This window comes from Hippocampus zosterae, chromosome 17, assembly GCF_025434085.1.
Source record: "Hippocampus zosterae strain Florida chromosome 17, ASM2543408v3, whole genome shotgun sequence".
In the NCBI taxonomy this organism is placed as follows: domain Eukaryota; kingdom Metazoa; phylum Chordata; class Actinopteri; order Syngnathiformes; family Syngnathidae; genus Hippocampus; species Hippocampus zosterae.
The window spans coordinates 4,901,988-4,918,503 of NC_067467.1; the positions used below are offsets into that span (position 1 = coordinate 4,901,988).

The 16,516-nt window shown below is 42.3% G+C and overlaps 1 protein-coding gene and 1 long non-coding RNA gene across 2 annotated transcripts; one reads left to right on the forward strand and one right to left on the reverse strand.

Moving 5' to 3' along the window:
* Nucleotides 1–1,204: 1,204 nt before the first annotated feature.
* plcd3a (phospholipase C, delta 3a) lies at nt 1,205–15,743 on the reverse strand. Its single transcript, XM_052048372.1, has 15 exons — nt 15,384–15,743; nt 9,082–9,249; nt 6,934–7,162; nt 6,649–6,778; nt 6,015–6,240; nt 5,576–5,777; nt 5,362–5,506; nt 4,752–4,904; nt 4,523–4,675; nt 3,770–3,920; nt 3,456–3,572; nt 3,166–3,344; nt 2,946–3,081; nt 2,657–2,806; nt 1,205–2,311 (listed from the first exon to the last, which is right to left on the reverse strand). Exons 1-15 carry the CDS (start codon nt 15,694–15,696, stop codon nt 2,169–2,171), a joined length of 2,595 nt encoding a protein of 864 aa, XP_051904332.1. The 5' UTR covers nt 15,697–15,743; the 3' UTR covers nt 1,205–2,168.
* Nucleotides 15,744–15,776: 33 nt separating this feature from the next.
* On the forward strand, nt 15,777–16,395 carry LOC127589293 (uncharacterized). Its single transcript, XR_007959344.1, has 2 exons — nt 15,777–15,930; nt 16,259–16,395. It is a non-coding gene; the product is annotated as an uncharacterized LOC127589293 (long non-coding RNA).
* The last annotated feature ends 121 nt before the right edge of the window (nt 16,396–16,516 follow it).

Genomic DNA, 16,516 nt, shown 5'->3' on the forward strand with positions numbered 1-16,516 from the left:
GTCCGTTACCGTTTACGTCAACAAACCTTGCCCTTGTCGGCGACTATCTTCTTGTAAAATTGCGTTTTGAGCTAGTATCTTTTTAGATATTTATTCAAAGTGGTACACTTGAGCGATCATAATCAGTATGATATTTTTGGGGGTGGTGAGCACGGTATTAAAATTATTTTTTTGTACGGTGAAAAGTGGATGCAATGCTACCTAATTTTTATGTTCGGTTTTGCGTCAAGGCTTGCAGTGTAAATCAAGTCGAGTCAAGTTAGCTTGATTGTCAAAGAGTTGTTAAGAGCTGGCATCTTACCCTGTGGAAACGTCGGCTTCCTCCCACATTCTAAAAGCATACACGTCAGGTTAATTGAAGACTAAAATTTAATTTTACAGTGAAAATTGGGCTAAAGATTAAAATAAAATTGCTACCATGGCCTGGTTATTTTGAGACAGTATGGAAAAGCGCAACATTTCAGAGGAAAATTCAGTGCGTGGAATAGCAATGTGACCAGACGTGAAAATCTGAACTCTTGGCCAATGTGCTGTGAAAATTTTGATACAGTTTAAAAAGTTTATCTTCTCGGGCTGAGACACGCAAAAATTTGATTGGGACGAATGTCGGCGCCATTGACTGTCGGTGCTGGACAGACCTGGGGCGCTTGTGTTTTTTGCGCCAGTAATGGGCAGCATTTTTCACAACCCCGATTTGTTCAGTGGCTAGGTCAGCGCTGTTGGACAGTTGGCGTCGGTGCGGCTGGATGGATGGCCGCTGAAGTTGAGGATGAGGAGAGAGGAGCGTTGGCGAAGAGCACCGATGCGTATTTGGAACCGTGAGTCGCCGCTTGGAATTGAAGTGGATTTCCATGGGACAGGAGAAGTGAACCAATCTCTTTTTTCGTCAATGGATGCTACAGCTTCTTGTTGACTTTGAAACTTAGCTTGTAGCCGACGTGTGCTCATTTTGAGCATGACGTCTCTGATCCACTGGTTAAAGGACACTTTGATTCTCTCCTCTTTCATCTCAAACCGCTTCAAACAACAAAGCGTGTGACGGAAAAGTGGTTAAGACTGCACGACTGTTTGTGTTTTATGTTATGTGTTGTGTTTATTATTTTACTTTATGTTAACTGTTTTGTAAAGCGCTTTGTTACAGCTGCCGCTGTTGTGAAAGCGCTATATAAATCAGAATGTATTGTATTGTATTGTATTGTAAAAATCACTAAATTAAAACTTTATTGGCACTTAATACGCGACAATGACAAGGTTGCATAAAAAGGTTAAAGGATAACGAGCGCTAAAAAGTGCTTTGATACAACAACAACAACAAAAAAAAAACGAAAGAACAACAAACACAAAGAATTATAAATTCCCGTTATTAATGACTCTGAGTTCATCTAGACATATATTAGTGTGCTAGTAGTTGATTCATTCATTTGTAATAAGGATATTAGTCACAATAAATAGACCACTGCATAAAATGACCTGTTCAACGACAAAAAACATTTTTGTAATACTGAAAGGTTAAACTATAATAATCAGCCAATTCATTTGCTCTGTTTTGGCAATATAGAGAACAAGAAATTGAGAAACAGACTAATTGGTCTCCAAGTCAAAACCAGTAAATTGACTAATTTCCTTTCCTTTGTTTATGTGAAACTAGTACGTAGGACATAAACTATAGATTAAGACGTAAACATTTTTTTAATACTGCTTGTTTTTGTCATTTTAAGTTCAAGTTGTTGAGGTACAAACATTAAAAGACATTAAAAGTGCCAAAGTACAGTAAGTTAGATTGTTGTTGCTGTTCTTAGTACTTTATGAGTACTTACTAGAGTTCATATTGCGGGAACAAAAAAACTGGATTCCAGGCAATGAAGTGCTTCTTGTGTCCAACTTTGGTAGGGATAAGCAATATTTGTTGCATGAAAATAGCTTCCCTCCTCCCTAAAATTGTTAACTAAAATGTAATTAGTAATTTTTTTAGCCATGTGCTGCTCTATTGGTAATTAAATTAATTCAACATAATAAAATTAAATGATAATTAATTATTATTTAACTTATTATCATCATTATTATTAGTTTTTAAATCATCTACAAATGAGTTGTCCATCTGAAAAATCCAATGTGGCTCTTGAGCACAAAAGCTTGCCCACCCCTGAACTAAAGTCTCACTTGAAGTTTTACACTTTTCTCTTGGGTGAAGGCGTACTTTCACACACGTGTTTAATGGGAATGCCTTTGCGGGACACTTTCACGTGGATGAAGAGCGTGGCGGGGGCCAGCCGGGACCCGTCGGCCTTCAGTAGGTGGACATGTCGGTAACCTGAGAGCAGATGACCAAAGATTAGTAAACAACAGTACGATATTTCCCAGGGGAAATTAATCAATCAATCAATCTATTTTAAACTTTCTATTCAACTTTACAGACCTAGATTGCTCCTCAACTCAATTCAACATTATTCTTTGACACCAAGTTGCCACAACATGGTGGAAAAAGCACTACTTTTGTCGATCTGAAGTTCCTAAACTCACTTCATCACAGTTCCTTGCCACAAGACTGCCAGAAAGTGGAGGCAAAGTATTACTTTAGTCCAAATAAAAGCTCTCAATGTTCATAATTTGATAATTTCATAAGATGGTACATTTGTAAGGCAGGGTACTAATGTACCTGTACGCAAGCTGGTGAAGGGTATAGTAAACTGTCCCACAAAGTCGTTTTTGGCCGTGTGATCATGGTCCTCGACGACGAAGCGCACCAGTGCCAGCTCGGGCACCTGCAACTGAAAGCTGAGTGTGCAGTCCCATCGTGGGTTGAAGCCTGCGAGAGGCGCACAAGAGTCAAGATCGCGCAAACGAACTCAGTGAGGTGTATCAGTCCTATGGCGCACCACTCAGTAGCAGCCCTCTCTCTCATGTGTGAAACAAATCCTGGAAATAAAATAACATGAAGGAAGTACCATTGTTGTCAATGCGGTGGGTTTTGTCTCTGGTGTTGTCGATGGCCACGCCATGAATCTCCACCCACACCTGCGGGTCCACAATGGAGCTGGCCTTGTCTGTGTTGATTTTGGGAAGTTGCTGTGCTGATATCACCTGAGCGGGGGAGGGGGAAACAATCAACTAAATTAAATTCATTCAAGACACATATAAGACAGTATCATTATTGAATGAAGTTACTCGTATAGTCAGCTGGGTGGGGATGTGACCAGGACCCCCACCGGTGTTCTCCGGGTTGAAATCAGACTCGCCGCTGCACAGGAAGCCGGGCTTCAGGACGTAGCCACAACGGCCATTGGGAAGAAAACGGCCCTGGTTCAGGTCCATCTGCTCACCGGGGGTCTGGAAGTTGAGAGCCACTGCACACCAAAGGTTGGAAGTAGCAAAGTACAAATAATTTGTTTTTGTAGTGAAGTCAAAATTTTAACCTATATCTGTACTTCCAATATTTATACTGATACGGTGGTTACCCATCTGGCAGCCAGCGTTCCACATTTCCTGGGGATTGTAGTTGGACGACTGGAGCCGCTGTCCGGACGGGTAGATCCGGCTCAGCTGTCTGCTGTTGTGTTTCACAAAAAGCTTCCCTGAAAAATGAGCAAATGGACGTCAGTCACTTTGCTGATTTTTATGTAACATTACTCATACAAATGAATCCCATATCAATATTGTGATATGTGTCCCATTGTTATATATTACGCGGCAGCCTCAATACAACCACATTGAATTTCGTAATTGGGATGCATTGTCATCCTGTTATGCTGTATCACTATCGAATTTGTACCCGAGTCTTTGATGAGCCTGAGGGCGTCGTTCTCGGAGAAGGAGGACATTTCCTCCGGCGGCTTTTCACCCACGTTTGTGAAACCGCAGAAGGGGACGCTGCGGCAGTACACCACCAACTCTGACAGCTCCACGCTCAGTTTGGAACACACCTGAGAACAATGAGCACATTCCACTGAAAATGTTACTGCACATGGCACTGAGTATCCAGCAGATGGCGCTGGAGAGGAACAGTTAAGATGGCATTTTTATGTCTCATTGGCAGTTGGTGGAGATCTGTCAATATTACATTTTTTTTTCTTCCAAGGAATTTTATCTTAACTGTGGCTAGAACACACAAACGGACAATATAGACCCAGAAAATTCAGTGCAGGTAAAACGGCTGGATTCTCTACACAATGTTTTTGTAGTTTTGGCGAATATATTTTTTACAGTTGTTTTATTTTTACTTTTCATCTATGTAGATTTAAATGTTCCACTTATTTATTTGGTCCCTATATTTTGTCATAATATTATTCTACAGTGTTGTGTGTAACACTTTTGTATTTGTTGAAAATAATTGTCTTTTTGTTCCTTTAATATTTCTGCATTTTACTTTTTTTCTATTGTTTTTTTATTTCTCCTGTTTTTAAGTGTAGGAGTTTGTGTTAATATTTTTTTATTTGTGTCAAGTATTTGTTTAATTTTTTATATATTATTATGTGGACAAGACCATCACTTTCTTGGTGGAGGTAGAAATGGCTCATTTTCTGACCTTGGCCGGGTCCTTCCTGGGCGTGCTCTTGTTTCCGCCTGTCTGCTCATCCTCGGAGCTTGAGGAGAAACTGCTGTAGCTTCCGTTCTTGCCCAGCTGACCCAGCTGAGGGATTTGCTTCTTCCCTTTCACCAGTATACGTCCCTTCAGCTCCTGCAAGGACCACCATTAGAATGACAATTTGATGGGTATTTGGTTTTGTTTTTAAGCGTGAGTGTGTGGTTCATACTTCAGGTGAGGGCAGGTCATCGAGCGGATGGTCACTGAGGGGCTTGTTCAGCAGCTTGTTGCCCAGGATGGCGTGGAGGTGTTTGGCCATAACCACTTGCTGCTCCACCGAGCAATGGTTCTCCAGGGACAAGATTAACGGGTATGGAGACGCCTAGTGGACAAAAAAAATATTTTTATTTGGTTTGTTTGGGATTTTTTGGAAACATTATTATTGGATAGTATTTTTATCCAAATTGTTTTTTAAAAATCTTTCTTAAACATATTTTTCTTGGACATTTGTTGAATTACCTTCAAATTATTATATTTTCTGTATAATGAATTTGGTTTTTTTTCATCATATTTTTGTTGTACTATTTAAAACATGTTATACTTAATATTTTTCTGCCAATGGGTTTGCATTTTTGCCAAACAATTGTAGTTTTTGTCAGATTTTTACTGTGTATTTCTGAGTGAGTATTTTGTTTTCTCACGTATTTGAATCTGTTCATATTGGTGTATTTCTTCTAATATTTTTATATCGGTATTTGTTATTTTTTTTGTATAACATTACTTTCAAGTTCTTTTGTCAAAACAGTTTTCACTTTTCAGACTCTGATGTGTGGTCTCACCTTGAAGGCATACTGCGCGATGGTGACAATGACTTCTTTGAAGGGCACTTTGGAAGTCAGCGTATGACCGTGGTAGATGACGGGCTCGCCTTTATCTCCATCCCAGCAGTCCAGCTCCACGCAGCGGCAGCCTTGAATTAAAGCCCTAACGTACACACAATTTTAAAAAAATTGTAGTTTCAAGATTGCAGGAAAATGAGAGCGCTGTGAATACCTGATATAGGGCTCGGTGCTGCTTGCGCTGGTCACTTGGTCCTTGGTGAGGTAGGTGTTGTGCGAGGTGGAGATGAAGTAATGGGCCAAGGGGCGGCTCATGTCTTGGTAGACGCGGGCGTGCTCTGGGTTCAACACATCGTTCTCCCGTGACAGCATGTACATTGTGAAGCCGTTCTGTGTCATGAACAGGTTCCTTTGTGCTGCAATCCCCAAAGACAACATTGCTCATTGTCATTTTATCGCTGAAATGAATCAACGTCCCCCTCGTCTTAATCCAGCTCTTCATACTACCACTATCACACCAAAATTATTGAAACAATCACTAAAAAGACAACAGCAACAGTGACAATATTGATCAAAAACAACCAAAACGATAAAATATGTCCATCAAAGATGCTGATTCTTAAATGTATTACTGTGTGTGTGTTTTGACCCACCCCAGTCGTTGAGCTCAAAGGTGCCGATGAGGGTCTGTGCATGGGCCAGGCTGGCATCCTCTCCCTGGTCTCCCAAGAAGTCTCGCAGCTCGGCGGTGGAGAGCACACAGCCGTTGCTGGAGTAGTGGCGAAAGACGGCGTCCAGCTCGGGCCGGCGCAGCAGCTCCCGGCAGAACTCCTCGATCTCGTTGTGGTCCAAACGGCTGTCCCCGGACCGGTCGCACCTCTGGGAATGCAAGATCCGTGTGGATTACTTATGTGGTATTAAGATGATGCCCATTATTTCAGTAGTGCAAGGGCTGGGGAAGATTCACATTTCTAATTGATGCCTTGAATTGAAAAAAAAAATGTGAGAACATGATCTAGTTGGACCCCCTGGCGGGCTTCTTAGAACACAAAGAGGTTGAAAATGTAATGCTTTTTTGTTGTTGATGAGGGCGTGATCCACCTTCCCCATTGAGAAAGCATTTCTACAGCTGTGTACATCAAGAAGATTTCTCAGGAGGGAATATCGAGCACATTCCATCTTCAGAAAGGAGCATAAAACAAAAACTAACAGCTGAAGCGCGGAGTCAATCGACAGTGTCGGCTAAACAGGCTCCAATATGTATGGGATCCCCCCACCCCCCCTGACCTTGAACAAGGAGCGAGCGTACTGCTCACTCAGGTCAATGTTGATCATCTGCAGCAGCCGGCGGACTTCGTCGTAACTCATCTTGCCATCCTGGTTCTGATCCGCTCGCCGCAGGTAGCCGCGGATCCAAGTGGGGGGGAGCGAGGGTTCAGGAAGACGAGCAGAAAATGTGCGTCGGACACAACCAACCATGCCAATGTGACAAATTAATTCATTTTTCTTTTATGTTTATTTAGATTCTGTCTATTCTTTTTTTTTCCTGAAACACTTTAAAACAAAGGATATTGGTCCAGTTTCTCCTTTTGTGTCATGTTGGCAACGCGCTCCTTCACGGTGCGCAGGCCTCGCACCCAGCGCTGCGCCTCGTCCTCGCACGGGCACAGCAGGTCCAGGCTCTTGCGGGCCCCCCGGAAGACCACCGTGAAGCAGTGGGTGTCCGGCACGGAGCCCGAAATCCGGCGCAGCGCCTCCGACTGGCAACCCTCGCGCACACACTCCACTTCGGTCACCGCAACTGGAGACGGAGGAGTGACAATGACATTAAAATGACTACAGTGCACATGTGTCACATGTGGTAGCTTCTTGGACAGAAAAGTTTGAGGTGTTAAAAGAATTTTTAGGGAATCATAAATTCCACCATCGTAACAAAGCGACTTGACCATAAATGACAGCCAATAACATATATTTTGCCAAAAAAGCAGGAAGATGTCATTTGCACGTAATTTTGAAAGTGATGTCTCCACACTTTTGACTGGTAGAGAGCTGGGATGGCTGCTATGCGTCAACTCGTTCAGTCCTCATAATAGCCTCATTCTTTCCCCTGAGCTGACGAAACGTCTTCAAAAATGACCTTGCATTACGTCGTCGAATTTTTTGACGGGGATGTGACAAAAGTAACGTGTGTGTGTGTATGTGTGTGCGTGTTTCACATCAAGCTGACATGCCGGAATGCGGCCATCGCATCACATCTTCCGAAATATCTTGTATGGCGAAACAACCTCATCTCTCGGCACTCAAATGTACAATGATAACAAGGGCCGTCCGAAAAAGAGAAATAAGAAACGGCGAAGAAGTGATTCCATGACTGTTGAAGCGCTAGTATGCACTGTACGCAGCGAAAGGCGCATCGGTGGCTCTCCTTGCCCACAAGTGAGCACATTACAGTACCTTAATCGCTCCAATTTTCTTTTCAACTTTCACCTCTTCTGATATGGCTTGAGTTTCCTCTGGGTGAAAACGTTTTCATTGTTGCCGGGCTATTCTTACTCATGAGCGCTTTCCTTTCTCCCTTTTTTCCGGAATGTTCCTCAAGCCCGTTTCCTCCTCCCACAGTAAAGAAAATTTCAAGATCAACGGGCCAGAGGAGCCATTGCATTAATTATGACATATACATTGAGTTAGCGAACTTGCTGTCGGCTCTCCGAGGTGGCGATTACCATAAATAACTGACAAGCCACTTTCATTATATAACAGTGACACATTCATTGCTTGTATGAAAACAAGCGTGGAGCGGGTTTCCGTGGTACCTCGGTTATTGTGAATTAATCTGTTCCAGAAAGTCTGATGAAAACCAAAATTTAAAACCAAAGGAAAATTCTCCATGGGGAATCATATGAATCCACTCAATCCGTTCCAGATACGTTAAAATGCTAACATAAATTCCATAGAAAAACAACTTTAGCTTCATAAAAAAGTGTGACAGATGACTAATGAACCGGTTACGAGAACATGAGGTTGATTAACTCTTGACGGCATATAAAGTGAGTTCTCGCTTGAATTTGATCAAGTTTCTCATCTTCTTTATCAAATGGTTGGCATTTGGATTTTTGTGTAAAATGGGGTCAACGTTGCAACCTTTTATTCAAAACTCAAGGCAAGAACAAGCCTCTTGGTCGGCTCACAAACACTCAGGCGACGTCAACAAAACACATTTTGTCAAAATTAGGTGTTCAAAATAAAAGCACACTAGTGCATTAGCAGTTTCCGCCACATTCTTTACAGACCAAAGGTGGCTTACATAGCACTCACATTCAACCTACAATAATTGTGTGCATGTTTATTTAGTGCGACTGTTAAATAAGCCAACATGCGGTCCATGAAAGTGGCGTGAAACTGGGTTATTATACTGCATAATTTTATTTTGAAGGTTAGATGTTAAAAGAAAACATTTCACAACATCTATTAAGTTGATGCTGCCTGAGTATTGCTGAGCATAAAGTCAGTCGTCGATGAAAATGTGCATCTGTTGAAAACTTTTTGCCTTTGATTCTGGGAAATTAATAAAAAAGTCTATTTATAATTTTTTTTTGGGGGGGGGGGTATGAAACATTGGACAAAATCTAGATGAATAAAAACCACTGAAAACCAAAAGCTAGGTTCCTCAGTATTTCTCGCCCTCGTGTTTATTTCTACTGTGCATGGTGATACACTCACACGTCTGACGGGCTTTGGCCTTGCGGGAACTCTTGGACGACTCGCACCACACGGTGAGTCCGTCGTCCAGCAGGCGCAGGGTTCGGCTCTTCTGCCATCTCGGAGAGCGAACTTTCACCATGTTGGAGCCTCGCATCATCACACGCACATCCTCGTTGTCCAGCAGACCTCAAACGCACACGTACAAATAGAATTTGCGTGAGTAGCATAAGATTAGTATTTGGTTATCATGAAATCACATTGGAGAGATTGAATAGAATAGATAGAACCGATTGAATACAACAGTGCACTCGACCTCTATAATTGCAGTGTAAACATTTACACACCAACTTTCATCAATGTTGACTGTGTTTATCCCCAAAATTGGAGTGCCATAAGGACTTTTTCTGTGCGGACTTTGCAGGATGTTTTTGTGCAGGAGCCCGGTGCCACAAAAGCAGCCATTTTTGGACGCCGCAAGGACAAATCGTGTTTATGTCACCGCAGTTTCAGCGAGGAGTTGCTGGAAAAGGCCACAAAACACATGGCCGACAAGCGTAAATCATTCTGTATTGTATGCAGATTTATTCGTCTTCGGCGAGCCAGGAGTCGGCCAAGAAAAAAAAAAAAAGAAAAAGCGCTGGAGTTAGCTTCAAGTTGCCAATGTTTGCTCTGGATGAACGACTTTGACTTCTGCCTCCACGCATGGAAATGTAATCACAGATAAACTCCACATGCAGAGAAAAAAAGTAATATGGTTTGAAAAAAAATACAATAAATATGCAAAAGGAAATATATATATATATATATATAATTAATTATTATATATTAATTATTATATATTAATAATATAATTAATTTGTTTTTTAAAGAACAACATTAAATTCATATTGTTCTTTTAGAAATGATGAACTAAGGATAAATAAATCAACAAAATAATGATGTTAATTTTGTAAACAGAGAATGATCAATAATCAAATATACTATTGCCTACTACTGTATTATGAAATGCAAAATGATTGAATTCCAATAAGTGTTATTTATTTAATACTAAATAAATGAAGAAATGAATACGACAATACGGTATAGTATCAACCGATGACGGAAGAGCAGCATACACCTTGACGTTTGCACGTTTGCAAATCTTCAGTGTGTAGGGGGACCACACGCTTTCCCGTGAACAGCATTAAACGTATTTTTAGACCTGTGGGACAGTGCAGAACGTCTGCTTCGAATTGCCTGGGACAGTTTGACCCCGCAACTGTCTAATAAAAGAATAAAACGTGATTTTCCTATGGGAAAACACTTCGGCTGCTGCCGAACAGGATTGGGCTCCACCTTAAAAAGCTACAGTGTGGTCCTTTACAATGGCGTCTTTGTTATCTGATTTTGGAACTGAAGCGGTTACGCAGCTTTCATTCTAAAGGTTCAAAACACACACCGTCAACGACTTCTTTTTTTTTTCTTACACACCCCGAGTTTAGAGAGTCCGCATTTTTCGCAAGTGTTTTCCAGTAGCTGCGCTCTTAAGGAGACCCGCTGCTTTTTCGTGCTATGCATGAGCCGCTCCATTTGCCAGCGTGAATGGCGGCCGGGACAAAGGGAAAAGTGTTCAGAGTCTTTCCAGAGCGCTCCCATGTCACATTACTCCCGGGCGGCTCCGTCTTACCTAGATATGTGAGGAGTTTAGAAAAATACCGGAGCATTCCAACGCTTTAATTACACAAACTCCTTTTGGGGAGGAGGGGTGAGGGTTGGGGGGGGGGGGGCTCATAGAAATAAGCAACCACACACTCTCCGCTCCCCCTTTTCCTTGCCCGTTGGACACAAAGAACTCCCCCCTTGCTGGGCCCACGTTCCAAGCTGTTACCACATGCGAGACCCCCTCCCCCCCACCCCCTCCATTAACTTGCAGGTCATTGACAACAGTGTTGATGGCCAATCGGCCATGGCCTTGGGTATCTACATCGCGTTGCTGACTGTACCAAAATCTGCTTTCCTGTCTTTATTTGCGTTGCTTTCGACCATGCAAGGTGGCGGTGAGCACGAATCACTAATGCGAGTAGCCAGTGCATTGATTACAGGATATATATATTGATAATCATGTGACAAAGCGTGCAGAGGACTTTACTGTGTGGATTATTTCCAGTTGTTGGGGTTCATTTCTATCGGGTACGGTGGTGGCTATCACAAGGAATTGGCAAAAGGAACGAACAAAGATATCTAACACATGAGTCGTTTGAAATGTACAATGAGCTGGTAGAGAATTTTTTTTGTTTCCCTACTTAAGTCTTGATTATTTCAAGCGAATGCGTTTATGTGGTCTTTTATCATGAATAACCGATGAGAGGAACGATAGCTTCAAACACGACATGTACATGACGGGATTCTGTCTGTGTGGGGCCAAACCGGTCGTGGATTTTTTCATTTTTATTCTTTAACTTTATGGATTATTTCTATTCATTCTATTCTGTTTTGTCAGAATTTTTTTTTGCCATTGTCTGTACTTCCATTGTGCAAAAGTGGTCATTAAAACTGGTGAGTGGGTGTCGGAATAAATCCGATAAATCATTGCACGTAGCATTTTGTGCAAGAGAATGCTATGGATTTTTGGTGGATTATTTCTGGTCGTTCTGTTTACTTCTAGAATGCGGTTACTATGAATAACAAGTAAGGGGAGCCATCGCATTAACCCTCCGTGTTCATCTATACGGCGCAATGTGCCGCTTACAATACAGAACCGTCTAAGTAAGCCATTGTCTTCATCAGGAAACGGGTAGATTTTCATGTGTGCCTGTGAGTGCCCTGGTGATTTCTATCGTCGGCCCCCCAAAATTAAGGAAGATTGGCCAGGTGCCGATCCTGGCCAATCAATCTGTACAGCCATAATTTCTAGACATCAAATCAATTTCTATTGTTCAAAGTGTCTCCAGTGGTATTTTCTGTCCATTTAACCGCATTCCGATGGGCTGCTAAATCTTGAAAAGAGCTCAGCTGTAGAAAATCTCCCTTGGTTTCCAGCCCCCTAACTCCACAACCCCCTCCCACCACCCTGAATGTTGGCTGGCTAGCAACCGCACTGGCATATCCAAAGCTGGGTTATCAACACAAGGAGGGGGGCAAAAAAAAACAACAACAAAAACGGGTGTACATATGAGTAAGAGTATGAACGCGGTTCCGAGCAGCTCTACCCGGGGCCCGGTTCAGGTTTCCCTCGGGCATCAGGAACGCCACCGGAGCCAGTGAGGCGAAGGATCACACGCTCGCGTATGCAAGAATGAAAGGTGTCGCTGATACCGCAGCCGCGGCGGCACTCGGGCTTGCGTGAGATGCGGTGGGCCCGAAAGTAGGGCAGCTGTCCGCCTGGCTTAAGTCCGGTCTAGAGGACGGCCTGAGGAAGTCTGTGCGTGGGGAATAATCAGAACAAGAGGAGCGAGGCCATGAGACATTTTAGTTCTTAAGTCCCTCAGAAAGCTCGATGGACTTTAGGGGACCTTTTAACATGGTGTCGGGTTGTCTGAACACTCTAAATTCTCTTCTATGTGAGTTCCTTGAAGCCTAATTTGTCTTTGATGCTTACTCAAAAATGTGTCATGTCCTTTCGATGACCCTCAGTTGTCTTTTACCCCTTTTCCACCCCACACCCCAAATACAAACAAACAAAAAAAAACTTTGTGCTCATTCTTCCGAAGAACGAAAGGGTTAATTTCTTCTCAAAGGAGCATTATTTGAATGTCCTTCGTCGGCAGGTATGAATGATGTCAATTGATTGAGCATGTGAGTTTTCATTTGAAGTGACCAACAAGTGACTCAGAGGGACTTCTTGAATATTACGGGAGACTCAAACACTCACTTTAGTCAGATCGCAGCTTGGAAGAGGTGTGTCAAAGTTCAAGGAAGGTCAACAGCAAATCGGATTTGTGATAAATGAATCCACTGGCTGGATATTGTTGGCGTTTTTTTTTTCCATTTTTCATTACCAACTACATTCCACTTCAGTGAGAGGAGCCAAGCAGCGCCGAGCTCACACACACACAGTAGCTAAACCCACAATAGCTGTTTGCATAAAACTCCTGCTCAACGCTGGCGCGGTGGCTATTTCCAATGACGAGCCCCGAGCTATAACACACCGTAATGTGAGTAGGCATGCGGAATCGACATTAATTGACACTTGGGGTATCGGTTGCAAGAATGTAAAGATTTCTTTTTGTATGGATTCTTTTTCTTTTTTGTCCATGACTATCCTGAATACATTGGAGGTAATACAATTCCACCAGCATTGTTGTACTTCGGGCAGTAGGCGGGGTACACCCTGAAATGATTGCCAGCCAATCGCAAGGCACGTGTAGCTGAGCAATCATTTGCACTCGCACTCACACCTAAGGACAATTTAGAGTGTTTAATCAGCCTGCCATGCATGATTTTGCAATGTGGGAGGAAACCCGAATACCCCGAGAAAACCCACGCAGGCAGGGGGGAGGGGAGAATATGCAATCTCCATACAGGAAGGCCGAAGCTGGAATCAAACCCTGCACCTCAAAGCGGATTTGAAAATGGACGGATGGATAAAGTATATTAACTTCTTAAACAAACTTTGACGTCGACGAAAACTCGATAGGTTCGAATTGTCATCAACATTTTCAAACAACTACATCAAGTTCCTTGAAAACTAAAATGCCTTCAACGTTTTCAAACAAGTCCATCAATTTGATTGAATAAATTGTCTCTTCTCTTGATGTTTACAGAAATATTTTCTGGTTGTTGAAGACAAAAATGTGTACATTTCATTGAAGGCTAAAATGAAGAATTAATTCATGGAGGTTAGCATAACAAGCTAATTTCAGTCTAAATTGTCTTGTTTATAATCGTATGATAATGTAAAAAAAATAAATGCTGTATATGCAATATAAATGATGCAGACGTTTATCCATTCTCAATAGAACTGAGGTGGCGTTTTATCGTTTGTACTATTTCGCTTCTCTTTTGGAGTGGTACGACAGTGAAGAATGTTCAAGACATCGCCGATAAAGTTTGAACGATACGTCGCCTCGAATGCATTTGCAGATTAGCGCTCTCCGCGAAACACGACATAACCTGACTGGCTGCCGGACGATTTTGTGTTTGCGTTAAAATTAAAAGTGTTGCAACCCTGACTACAACAGCACATGTTTCTAAAAAAAGGGATTTGGACATCCAGCCACTCCTCAGGGGGTTGGGGGTCGGGGGTACTTGACAAGCACTTTGTAGCTGAGCAGGTGTCTATTTTAAGTGGGTGGGCTTGCATGTGGGGTGGCTGTGTAAATGGGTAAAACATGACCCCTTGCTTCCGTTCAAGATGGCCTTACGCCCACACGCACCTACTGCCCATTAGATTACAGCGCTCATAATAGTGCGGCTCATCAAACGGAGGCTTCCGCCGTTGTTTTGGGCGCCACGAAATGTGCACTTCGCAGCTGATGGTTGCAGCACCGGTGTGGCAAAGCATGACATCAAATGCACAGTGCGTCACCTATTTATGAGAGCATCCAGCGTTATAGTTTAGCGTTATAGTTTTGATGGAGACTTTTTCGATTTCAGTGTTATGTTAGCTTACTTGATGAAGTTGAAATAAAAAAAAAATTAAGTTAACAAAAACTAAAGTTGTATTCTTATAACACACCATACTGTGTGTTTTCTGTCCAGGCTAAGCAGAGTCTGCAAAGGACTCAACATACATGTTTTTGTCAACATTAAAGGCCATTGAGTCCTCAAAAAACTTTGTTTTGTCAATATGAAGACACGTTTGTTTCCAAAGAACCAAACGATTAAGAGTCCTTAAAATGCATTGACAAAATTCTGTTCTCAATTTCAATTTTTTTTGTTCAAAGAACTTAACATCCATGCCTCCAAAGAACTTAATGTGCATCTGAGTGACAAAACAGATCAGGTGAACTGAAGACACGACATCGTCTTTTGATTTCACATAAACTTACATTTTCAAGTTGTCAAACGGTCTTTGCTGAGGATTGCAAAATAAAAACAGTCGACGGTCTTTGACATTCACACACATTTGTAACCGTTTCTCCTTTTTCAACCTTTTTGCGAGGAAAAAGGTTGCTAAATAGGTTATGTAATACACAACTTGGATAACATTTCGACGTGATCAGGTGGTCTCCAATGCGTGCTCTTTTTCCAGAATATTTGCACAAGAACCAATCAAAAATGTACAAAAGGATGTAAGGAGGGCGGCGTATTAATGAGTTCACAGATCAGCGGCTTGAAAGTTATCGTGTTTGACGAAGTAGTAACAACAAGTGAGTAATAATAAATACATTAGGACTTACCAAGCCTCCGAATGGGATCCGCGGTCTTCTCGGGCACTTTGGCTCTGGACTCCCTGGCAGAGGTAACCGGTGACTTGCTGCTGCTGGCCAACATGATGGCTGAGAGACGCTTGCGTCCTGCCTGCCTGGGTTGGAAGCAACTTGCTGCTTGTGGCCAGGTGCCTCCGTGGACTCGCTCTGGCCCAAAAAGCACCCGAGGAATGAAAGGGGGGGGGGGGACGGGATAGGGAGAGAGGGAGGGCTCCTTCCAGTCCCTCCCCGGTGCAGAGCCCCTGTGCCTCCACGTAATATGAGCCCTAAAGCAGGCGCACATTTGCGCAGCTTTTCCGCCTGCATCAACACAGCAACCTGACGCTCCGCATGTCACTCACGTTGGCCCTGCCACTTCTGTCCGTTATTTTTAAATGCTACATAATGTATATATATATATATATATAGAGAGAGAGAGAGAGAGAAAGAGAGAGATAAGAGAAGATAAGAAAACCTTTATTTGTCTCACAATGGAGAAATTCCTAATTTACAGCAGCAAAATTATGAAAGGGAGAAGGTAGAGCAGGGGTGCCCAAACTTTTTGGATCGAAGATCTACTTTTCGATCAACTAACCTCACGGGATCTACCCTTATCGGCGCGCGCACGCACACACACACACAAATTTAAGATTTACCTGCTTTATTTTATTTTTTAAATATATTTTTTAGTGAAAATGAGACTGATTAGTGTGCAGTGTATATTAACACAAAAAATATAGTACTAACATGTACAAAGACACACAAATGGTTGTTTGTTTTTTTTCTTCTCGACACTCCTCGGATCTACTTTTGTCCTGTCTTAGATCTACCGGTAGATCAGGATCTACCTAATGGGCACCCCTTAGGTAGAAGATAAAAAGTATAGAAATAAATATAAACATAAAATATAAATATAAGCATATTGTAAATGGGTGAGTGGGGGTGAGTCCAGGTTTTCAGGATCGTCTATTCAATAGCCTGAGAGAGGGGGTGAATTTGGGGCTTACATTTAAATGCCAACTGTTACTCAATTATATTCACTTTAAAAATTGATGGCTTCAGAGAAAATAAAGAATTCAAATGCATAGCAAAAATCGGGACAATATGAACCCTTACAGGGACAG